An 11,885-nucleotide genomic window follows, 5' to 3' on the forward strand; every position below is an offset into this window, starting at 1 on the left:
ATGTGGGGCTTTTATAAGGATTTAACAGCATTTGATCAGGTGATGCTTAAATCAGATGAGAAAATGATTAAAAGACTATATAATTTCTTATTCAATAGGAGAATGGAAGATGAACAGGTTAAGGAAACTATGATAACGTGGGCACAAAACTTTGGATATAATATTGAATTAGAAAAATGGCAAAAGCTGTGGGAGAGAAATATCAAGGTAACATTAGCAACTTCGTATAAAGAAAACCTGTATAAAATGTTTTATAGATGGTATCTGTCACCAAATAGATTAGCTGTTTCCAAATATGTCAAATGGATGCTGGAAATGTAAACATAAATTGGGTACTTTCTATCAAATGTGGTTGACTTGCGATGATGCGAAAAAGTATTGGATTAAAATACATAACTGGCTTCAGGAAATGTTACAAAAATCTTTAGCTTTTAAACCTGAAGTTTTCTTATTAGCCATTATACCTGCTGGTATTAGTAAACAAGAAATGTACTTGAGTTCACATGTAATTAGCGCGGCAAGGATTGCATTTGCTCAGCACTGGAAAAGTGAAGAACCACCCACCGATGAACTGATCCTAAAAAAGATCTTGGACTGTGCAGAAATGGATAGATTGACTTCGTCATTGAAGGAGAAAGAAGATACTGATTTCTATCAAACTTGGGACTCTTTTTATTATTGGCTAGAGAAATGGGACTTCGCATAGATTTAAATATACTTCTAAGTTATCATAAATGGGAAAAAAATGTGGGGGCTGACCCAGCAGGCCCGAAGTTTTTGATGATTGATGTTGTTTTTAGTTTTTCTTTGTTTTTAGGACTATAAATTTTGAATAAAACTTATTATAAAAAGCAAGTTATTCATTTAAATAAAAATTAATATATAATAGTGTGCTGAGATTATTATAATGGCCCTAAATCCAAGCATACCTAGCCAAAAAAGGGGGGGGGGCAAAACAAAAACCAGATTTTCTTGCCCATTCTACCTATTGAGTCAAATTATCAATATATCTGAGATAATTCAGAAAGATCCAACTGCCAGTACTTCCAGAATAGGAGGTATTTAGAAACCAGTTCAAGAAATGTGGGTCAAGATGTTACTTCTGCTCCTAATCCTGGCACACAAGCTTCACCTGAATGCAAGGAAGGAGCATCTCAAAAGCACTTTTTATATATCATTTAACTTAGGCATTCAAAGGCTTTCAGTAAGGATAAACTGCAATTTTGCTGATGAACACTCCAAACTTGAACTAATTTCTTGAAATAAGAGGCAATTCAACCATAACCGTGGAGGATATAGACATTTCCTGTAATGCCATTATAGAAAATATCTTTATCTTCCACAGTTATGACATATTGTATATCAGGTGGCAAGCCCTTCTCCTATCACAAATAGTGTTGTTATATAATATTGAAATGTTAGTGATCACGTAAAAGAGAAATTACAATTGTTTATCACCCTCCCTTCCTAAAAACCTGGAAGTAGCACCTTAAATAAACAGCTAAATTTAAGTATTTCTGGTTTGTCTGTCAACCCACAATAATCCATAATCTACAATACCCATAGTCATGTTGCCATGGTGGCTGGCAACACCACCAAATCAATACATCCCTTGAAGTCATACTTAAAGCTCTCACCTCTACACAAAGTAAACAATGAACAGTAATAACATTTCTTTAGACGATAAAAACTTGGATAACAAGCTGAAGAACACTTATATACTTCTTGAAGCCTTGTGTATTCTTCACTTGCAAGTTGCCATTATATGTCAATTGTCTTGGTGCTTTTTTGTTTTACTGTAATATAAACACCTGAATATATATTTTCATTTTGCAAATAATATTTTCCGTTTACTATTCCTCCTCTCTACTATTCATGAATTTGTCATTTTGCACAGGAAAACAAGTGTGCTTGCATCATTTTAAGGGAATAAGGGCATAATTCAATACCGTCTGCTACAGATACATGAAAACCTCTGAATTTGGAGGCTTGTATGCATCCAGTACATGGAGGCATATATTTTCCTGTTTCCCCAAAAAAGCAAATTCCTGAATACCTTCTGTGCAGCCTATTGCCAACCAATATTTTGTTTGCAAACTATTAAAAATGTTGAACTTTCCATATTCATTAGTGTTCCTAACCAGAACAGATTGTTTTTCACCAATGAAGAGCAAATGACACAATTATACATTTGGGAGGGGCCAAGCAGGACATCAGGTCTCAAGTCACCCATCCACATTTCAATGAGGTCCAGCCCTGCTTAGCTTCCAAGGTTAGGCAGGATCAGGCAAGTTTAGGCTAAATGCACTACACTGTCTTCCATGGAAAGCTACAGTATTGTGTCACCGAGAAGAATTCGAGCCTAGGGTTTCCTTTTACCTGGGAAGCATTCAAGTATATAACTCCGCCTCACCACCTGGACTGTAACATGAACATATGGTGCTGCCCTATATGCACAAGTCATGCACATTTTACCCAACAGCGCTATTCTATCTGGGGCTTTATAAAGTCTTAGGCACTTCCTTTTACAAAAGCCCTTTCCCACCATGCTACTTAAAATTATTTTAACTGGAGTTGCTAGGGATGGAATTTTAGAACCAAAGTTTATGATACACTTTGTTTTACTCTAAACTAAATGCATGGAACCCATATGGATCATGACCTTAGCTTAGCAGACTGGAGGACTTTAATTCTTATTCCCCCATTGTCATCCCAGCACCTTAAATTTACATTGTCCAATAGTGATCCTCTTAACACAAACAGATCATTGTTTAAGCCGTATTTACAGGCATGAGCATTCTGACCTGCATTGGGATCAGAGCATAGAAAAAGTTAAAGTCCCCTACCTGCCATGCTCGGATCCTGATTCAGACTGGGAGCGCTGTGTTTGCTTTAAAGTAAAAAGTACTATATGCTTTGCCCCTCAGACAACCTGCACATGCAAAGCATATTCCACTGATCTATGGCCATCCCAAGAGATGTATTGATTCCCAGTTGTTTCAATTCTCCACTAATTGTGCAGGCGTTCACAAATAAATCCCAAAACTTTCAAAGGTCCATGAGAAGATTATCCCCATAGGACCTCTTATCAATCCAGGCATTGCTGTTCCATGCAGGAAAATTAATGGTAGAGTAAACAAACATATTTTCAGGTTTGCCACCATTTTTCTGACAGGACTACTGTGCCTTGAGCACAAAAGCTCCAGCTGCTGAATGCCTGCACATCAAACAGGAACTCTGCCAGGAATAGGTGGCAAGCTCACAAATTCTTCCAGTAAGAATACTGAACAAGACAATAAAAAGTGACACTGGAGTTAATAGTTAGGGACATCAAATGAAGAAAGGTTAAAATCCTTCTATTTAATATTGTAATACCTTGCATTGAATTAATGGAGGCACAAAGAGTTTTAGGAAAGGAACAAAACTGCTTAATTAATTTTAGTATTTGCAAATGACAAGGGTTATGACCCTCCTCACTGAGATATAGTTGATATCAGTCAGTCAGAGCCAAAGTAATAAGCATATCAGTCTTAGACAAGGCTGTAACAAATTACAAAAGTCTAAGCAATTATATTTTAAATTAACATGGAGCAAGTGTGGAGAAAAGCTGCTGGACTGGAAAAGACATTGTAGTTATGAGAATTACAGGTTTTTCCCCTGTTCCCAAAAGGAACCTGACATATTTCACAGAGCAAGAACCACAAGTGGAGGAAGAAGGGCTGTTTGGCATACAATGATCAAATGAGGAAAGACCAGGCAGGGCCCAAATGCTGCCCAGACGAGCATTTAATTCCGGGGGGGGGGGGGGGATGTGCACCCAAACTCATAAGCTGCTTTTGCTAAGTCTTTGCAAATGGAATTCCACCAGCAGAACTCATATGCAGGATAGGAGGGTGCCACTGCAATCCAAGGCCACCTAAAGGGAAATGCATACTCTAGCACAGCTCTTCTGTTCCCCCCTCCCCCTGCAAATTGCAGGGTAACCTTTAGCTTTTTGTGTGTGCATTTTTAACTTGAACAGGACAGTCTTTGTTAAAAATTCATGCAATGTAGCACAGAGTGGAGGAAGCATGTAGGAGAGGAAGACACACAAGAAGGTCATTATTTTTCAAAACTCATTGTACCTTAAAAATTACATTACAACATTTCCCCAAAAGAGATACAGTAATGTGTGGGCCGGGGGACATACAGACACGCACTCCAATACTAGGCAGGTTTGCTTGAACAGAAGTGCTCAGTGCACACAGGTAAATCTGCAGAGGGCTACAATCACAGTTTCAAATTCCAAGTCAATACACGTCCTCCTATCACATCTTTCTACTGTTCTGTACAGTGCTTAATATACTGCTGGAGGTAAATAAAAGGTTAATTAGATATGATTGCAGTCCATTTCACCAACATAAAGTGCAAATGAAAGGGCAAGGTCAGTATAGACTACAGTAATTTAAACTGACTATGGACTGTCAGGCATTAAAATAGGAAAGAGAAAAAGAAACTGACATATTTTGGAGGACAATTGTATGCCTTCTTTCATTATGTCTTATTTCTTACTGAATATCTGTTTCTGTCAAGAAAACGGAAGCAAAGAAGCTCATTTCATTTGGCACAACTTGTAGTGCCTGCATCCGATACTAGGGGAAGTGCAAAGGTGTGTCAAAGTATTTTCTTGTAATTGACCTCAGTTCCAGTTTTAGTAAACACCTTAGTGAAGTTTACTGGGGTCAGGACCAGCTTTGGGAGTTTGGTAATGCTTGCCTAAAAGGAGAAATGAGCATTAACACCCCTTGAATTATCCAGCTTAAAGTAAAACCTGAGCCAGAGAAGACTTCCCAGCCTGAGACCCATTTTGAAGGTCCGCTGGATGGAGAAAGATAGGACTTGCATGATTTTTTCCTGTCTAATGATGCACACAATTGTGCCCTTAGAAAACTACCTGCCAGATCAGAAAACAGGCATAAGCTAAGCTCATGCAAATGATTCTATGTATATTCTATGATCAAAGAACAAGAAAGAAAGAAAAAGGATCCCAGAAAAAAGACTTCTGAAATCATTTCTGAGTTTATTTATGTATTTGTCCAGTGTTCTTATCCATTATCTTCAGTCAAAAAGGATCACAGAGCAGCTTATAAGTAATTAAAGAGTTTCTGCCTATATATTTACCATCCTAAAAGACATGAGACACAAAGAAAGGTACTGCAAGGGAAGAAGAAGCTATTAGAAAATGTATAACTTGCCTGTATGCCATTATAGCAATACTAAAGTATCAATTCAAAATAAGCTTTCTAAACAGTATGTGCATGGATACATCATGTGTTGCTTTGTTTGGATCCTAGTTTATGACAAAATCCCAGGTTCAACAAATAAGGAGTCAACATAGTGTAGTTATTCCACATACTGTACAGAAAATGACTGCAAGCATTGGCATGCATGGTCCATTACAATGGCATGTCAAATTACCTTTATAATTTTTGTAGCAGCAAATTACCTTTATAATTTTTGTAGCAGAATCAGTAAGTTCCTGATTCTTATCTGATTTACTCCAAGCTTAATGACACAGTATGCAACCTTAAAACTGCCTCGTGTATGTGGGAAAATGTGGGGATGCATTGTTGGGTAGAGTGGGCAGAATTCAACAAAAGGCTCGGGTCTATGCCAATTCCCCTCTGCCCTACCAGTTTCTTTCTAGAAACAGTGGTTCCCATAAGTGAGTCCCATCATTTATGCAAGGAGACTTGCTGCTTCATAAAAGAATTCCCAAAATTAAGAGAAACACTTGTTCTTGGAAGAAGGCAGGTTAGCAGAATCAGCAAACCTACTTTCTTCCAGAACAAGTGTTTCTGTTCACTCCAAATTGCCCCAGAAGCACTGAACTGGCATCGCACAAGAGCTTTAGGGATCCACTGAGCATGCTGATACCTCCCTTGTGTTTCTTAAGGGCCTCTTTCTAGGCCTGTCAAGCATTTGTCAACTGATCTTCTGTTGGGAGGAGTGAAAGGTAAAAAATCTTATTTTTGTTTAGATTGTGTTTATCCTTCTTTCTTGCCTCAGTGAAAGCAAAATAGAAAGCCAATATAAATATGGACTTCTGTCTCTCTAGTTTAAGATCACACTTGCCAATAATTTTAATCTATAATTTAATACATTCCAGTTCCTATGTGCATCCACACCTGCTCCTAATGTGCCTCATGGTCTTTTCCTACTTCTGAGTAGTTATCAACTATGCTATTATTTGACAAATGTCTTATTTGCTTTTTAATCCAAGCAAGCAGCACTTTCTTCAGTAAGTCCAAAATATCTAGAAGGCAGCAAGTTTGGGAAGGCTGATCAACTCATACATAAGTTCTCTTCATGAAGGAACATGTCTAACTTTAAAATATCTCAGACAACATGACACAATGAGGGCTTTTCTTTCTTGAGTTTATGTAATGTTATCAATTTATAAGCCACATTGCAGTAGCAGAATCTTCAGTTTTGTTTTTAGCTTAGAGGAAAAACAACTCAAGGTCAGGATAAAGACTTCATGGGAAAAAGGAGCTGGATTTTTGTGTATGCATAGTTTCTCCCATGGTATTCCTGACTCTATATCTGCCTTTGGCCATGCTTTTTCAATGTTCTCGTCTTCCAATTACAGCAAGTCAGTGGTTCTATATAACTCGTAGAGTGCCAGCACAGAAGACCCATAACCTAGTAAAAATTTGATTTATACACATAGCTAGAAACTGGCCTTTAGACACAAATGTGAATTTGAGAAAGACCCTTAGTAGGATATGTGTTATTAACGCTGCAGAAAAGGCTTATCAGCCACACATCATGGATGTATACCATGTGATTTCAAGATGGGAAACTGCATGACTTTTGCAGTCTAGATGCCATGGGCTAAATTAAAGTTCCATGGGAACTTTGCACACAACTGTACTTTCTTCCTTTATGTCTTACAAATAATGTTTGTATTTGGCAGCAGCATGAGAAACATGATCAAGAGGGCTTTAAATTAAATCCTGTGCAGAATAGAGTCTGAAAGTAAGGACACGGGTAAGCAGGGACTTTGGTGCTATACTAAAATTGGGGGAGTTTTGTGGGAGCTAAGCAAAGCCCACAATAAATAGCAAGAAAATCACTGGAAGAGAACATCCAAGGCTCTGATGTCTATATGCTTTAGGTGCAGAGTAGGCAAAATAAACAAGATGAGTTTGCACTCATATTACAGGACGGTAAATATAACATAATTGGCATAAGTGAAACCTGATAGAATAGCTCGCATGATTGGAATGTAGAAACTAAATGATATGGTTTACTTAAAACAGATGAAAGGGGAAGGGGAAGGGTGGGACTACCATTACGTGTAAAACAAATGTGCAGACTAGTATAGAAGTACAAGAGGATGACTGTGATAGCCTGTGGAGGGCAGCTGGGTAAAAATAAGGGGGAAAAGAAATATAAAGAACCTTGTGATGTGTGCTTACTACAGACCACCACACTAAGGTTAGGGTATAGAATATGGTTTTCCTCAAACAAATTACAGAGGCTTTCAGGAAGCAAAAGTCAGAAGTAACTGATGTCTTCAACTTGTGAAATAAAAGGATCACTCTTCTATATTCACTTACTGGATTCCTCTAAAGAAAGGTGACAGAGTAGAAATTATTATTATTATTGTTGTTGTTGTTGTTGTTGTTATTAGAACATTTCTGTGCCGCCCCTTGCCGAAGCCTCGGGGAGGCTTACAACACAATAAAATACAATACAATATAAAATGACAATATAAAATTAAAATTAATAATATAAAATAAATAATATAAACAATATAAAAGAAGTTATGAAAGAAAAGAAAAGAAAAGAAAAGAAAAGAAAAGAAAAGAAAAGAAAAGAAAAGAAAAGAAAAGAAAAGAAGTCGCCCTGGCCAGATAAATAAGTAAATATTGTTAACAATTAAAATGACGTTAAAATAAAAAGGTCTTCACCTGGCGCCGAAAAACAAATAACGACGGCGCCAGGCGGACCTCTCTGGGAAGCAAATTCCATAGATTGGGCGCCACCGCAGAGAAAGCCCTCCTCCGAGTATATACCCTCCTAATTTCTTTCACGGAGGGTTCCCGGAGAAGGGCCTCTCCCGCAGATCTCAAGGGGCGGTCGGGCATATATGGATGTAAGCACTCCTTCAGGTAACCAGGTCCCAAGCCGTTTAGGGCTTTATAGGTCATAACCAACACCTTGAATTGGGCCCGGACTTCAATGGGAAGCCAGTGAAGCTATCGGAGGACTGGAGTCATGTGAACATAATGCTCCGTCCCCGTCAGCAACCTGGCAGCTCTATTTTGAACCAATTGAAGTATCCGGACCGTCTTCAAGGGAAGCCCCACGTAAAGCGCGTTACAGAAGTCAAGGCGGGAAGTCACCAGTACGTGTGTCACTGTCGCCAGGCAGTCGTACTCCAGGTAGGGGCGCAGCTGATTAATCAGCCGAAGCTGGAGGAAAGCGCTCCTTGCCACCGCTGTCACCTGAGCTTCCAATGAAAGCTCCGGGTTGAGGAGTACTCCTAAGCTGCGGACCTTGTCCCTAAGAGGGAGTGCAACCCCATTCAGGGCCAGGTCAAATCCACCCTCTCCGAAGCCCGATCCGCCAATCAACAGGACCTCCATCTTGTCTGGATTGAGCTTCAGTTTATTGGCTCTCATCCAGCCCATTACCTCGGCCAAGCATTGGTTCAGCATAGCCACTGCCTCACCTGGATTAGTGGAAAATGAGAGGTAGAGCTGGGTATCATCAGCGTACTGATGATTCCGTAGCCCACACCTCCTGATAACCTCTCCCAGCGGTTTCATATAGATGTTAAACAGCAAAGGGGACAAAATGGAGCCCTGTGGTACTCCATGGCATAGCTGCCATGGTGCAGAGCCATAGTCCCCCAGCACCACCTTCTGGAATCGGCCGTTGAGATAGGAGCGGAACCACTGCAACGTAGTGCCTCTGACCCCCAATCCCGCTAGCCTATCCAGAAGGATACCATGGTCGATGGTATCAAAAGCCGCTGAGAGGTCCAGAAGAACCAACAGGGACGCACTCCCCCTGTCCTTCTCCCTGCACAGGTCATCGTACAAGGCAACCAAGGCAGATTCAGTACTGTACCCAGGTCTGAAGCCGGACTGAAATGGGTCCAGATAATCAGTTTCATCCAAGAGTGCTTGGAGTTGTCCCGCCACCACCCGCTCCAATACCTTGCCCAGAAACGGGATGTTGGCCACTGGTCTATAGTTAGTGGCCATCTCTGGATCCAGTGACGCTTTCTTAAGGACTGGTCGGACTACCGCCTACTTTAAAGGGGCAGGCACCCGACCCTCCCTCAGAGAATCGTTACCACTTCCAAGATCCAGGTCCCAATCCTGTGCTTGGAATTATTTATTAACCAAGACGGGCAAGGGTCCAATAGGCAAGTGGTGGGACATACTCGTCCAAGCACCTTGTTACTGAGTCCAGTTCTCAGTAAATATATCCCTGTTATCATCCTGGTGAAATTGGTGGAAATCATGGGCTTGTAATATATATATATATGAAATCTCAATTATTATCATTAAAGCACCATATTCTGATAATCACAGGTGGCTAATAAATCATGTATTGCATGATAATGCATTTACTGGGCTTTTCCCCACTCTTACCTCCATCCTGAAATTTGCTTAATCTTTCAAGGTAGGATGACATAGGCACTTGTACAATATCAAGGATAGCCAGTAGTGTTCTGGTCAGCCTAAGGAGCTCACTGAAACTATAAAAACCAAAGTATATGAGATTGCGAGCCAGGTGCACCACCTAAAGGGGAGGAAAAAGACAGAAATGTCAAGAGCAAGAAAGAGATCCTGATGCTAAATTAGTGGTACTTGACCCACATGGATGCACCTCAGTCTTAAATCCTGAGTAAGGCCTTAGACATCTTCTGGACACTGCAAAATTAAATTATGGATTGGGCCCAGAACAGGCTGAAGCATCATTGATGAATGCCAGCCAATGGGCTTCAGTCTCTGTTCCAGCTTTCCCAAGCACTCTTCCTGCCTTTCTCTCCATATCAAAGTATCAAGGAAAGGAAGTAAGTATGGCGCCATCTCAGGAATACCCTGGCATGTGAGTCCTCAAAATTCCCAGTGTCCAGGTATCACTCTGCTGTGAGGTTCTGGAAGCCCTCTCCACCGTGTCCCATCAGCCCAGTAAGTACCCAGGAGTACCACAGGATTTGGAAAAAGTTATGGCTGTATATGAATGAGGCAACACTCTGGAACAGACTTCTTCAGCCTGGTGTCTTCCACATAATTTGGACTAAAATTCTCAGGATTCCCTGATCACTGCTCATGATGATGAGAGTTAGTCAAAAAAATCTGAAGGGGGAAAAACGGGAAAGCTGCTCTGGAGGGTCTAAACACCATTGGTTTTTAAGGGGTATGGTTCCTAACCCCAATTTTCTGAATTATGCACACTCCATCTGGGGATTTGCTCTAGCACTGCACTAAACTATATGACAGAATCAGGCCATGCAAGGACAGAGAAGGCAGCAAGGATCTCTAGGGACTATTCATAGCACTAGAGAAAGCTTTTTGAGCCCTCCCTTTTTCAAATACACTAAGGGAATCCAACATCATGCTACAGAAGCTTTCATAGAAGGCACCTACTAGAAAATGTACTTAGCTGATGAACCCTAAGCCTAACCCAGAAGGATGGTCATGAACACATGTCACTTCCTGTATAAACATGCCTTTTCCTTACAGCTGAAAACTGGTTCACAACCACTCTGCAGTCTGGCCAACTGTTTTGTGCTCTGCATCTTGGAATGCAACTCACACATGATGATGGCTAAGGTTCTACAGTCCTCATAAATTATGAAACTCAAGTATATTTGCATAAATTTCCTATTTGATAGAATTTACTCTGCCCCAAGTAGTCATGGGGTGGAGCAAGGAGCTATATGGAACACTGAAGCCCTGTCCCCTGGAAAACGTAGTGAGACATATTTCTTCCATCAGACACTGCCCTATGCTTTTGCAGGCATCTAGGTTCTTTAAGAGGCCAGAGTCAGTATCAAATTTTGCACTGGCACAGAAGCAGCTTCATTCATAGAAGCAGCACTGGCATATCCAGATAGCCATACTGGCCACACACACACTTCTTGAGCATGGTGTCACTCATGCTGGTCAAGCATCATGGGAACTGCAGCAGCATTACGGCTATCTGTTGGCTAGGATAATGTGAGAGGGCACAAAATATGCTGCACCTCTGGAAATCCAGAACACTGGCACAAGGAGGTCCTCATCCCATGCAGTCTGGATAGTTCATGCCCCCTCAGTCCTGTGGCAAAGGGACAGCCTGCAATAGCTCCTTATATTGTTATGATAGTATTACTATCCTGCTGAGATACTTCTAATGAACCAGGTTTACAAATCCTCAAGTGGGAAACTTCATGTGGAATGGCAAGCAAAGGAGGGGAAGAGAAAGTTAGCTAAGGTTGCAATTGTTATATATATTTAGACAAGAAAAAAACAACAACTCCCAGCATTCCCCAGCCACTATAGCAGGCTGGAGAATGCTGTAAGTTGTAGGACTTTTTTCTAACTAAACATGCACAGAACAGCAAGTCAAATCAACTTATTTTCTGCTGTCCCACTTTTGATATTTCTCAATATGAAAACCACATTCAGTACAGGTCAGGATAGCAGAAAAGTACCTCAAAGGTTAGCTTATTTTTCTCTTTGTCTCCAAAAGGAAAGGGCTGGTTCACAACTTCTTTCAAGTACTCTTCCACAAATTCCATTGTCAAAGCAAATTTCCTCTTCATGTCATTCCGTGACAAATCGGTGAAAGAATCATACCTACAAAGCAATAACATGAGCAAAAGCTGAATGGCT

General features: G+C 40.5%; 1 protein-coding gene across 6 annotated transcripts in view; it reads right to left on the reverse strand.

Moving 5' to 3' along the window:
• Positions 1-11,885, reverse strand: part of ITPR2 (inositol 1,4,5-trisphosphate receptor type 2) — a 257,101-nt gene that overhangs the window by 139,812 nt on the left and 105,404 nt on the right. For all 6 annotated transcript variants that reach the window (XM_044423128.1, XM_044423126.1, XM_044423130.1 and 3 more), the window contains 2 exons: positions 11,705-11,849; positions 9,654-9,804 (listed from right to left, as the gene is read on the reverse strand). In XM_044423128.1, the coding sequence (XP_044279063.1) occupies positions 9,654-9,804; positions 11,705-11,849 (296 nt within the window). The remainder of the gene's footprint in view (positions 1-9,653; positions 9,805-11,704; positions 11,850-11,885) is intronic.

Source organism: Varanus komodoensis, unplaced genomic scaffold (assembly GCF_004798865.1).
Source record: "Varanus komodoensis strain SLA01 unplaced genomic scaffold, ASM479886v1 scaffold13_3, whole genome shotgun sequence".
Taxonomy (NCBI): Eukaryota; Metazoa; Chordata; class Lepidosauria; order Squamata; family Varanidae; genus Varanus; species Varanus komodoensis.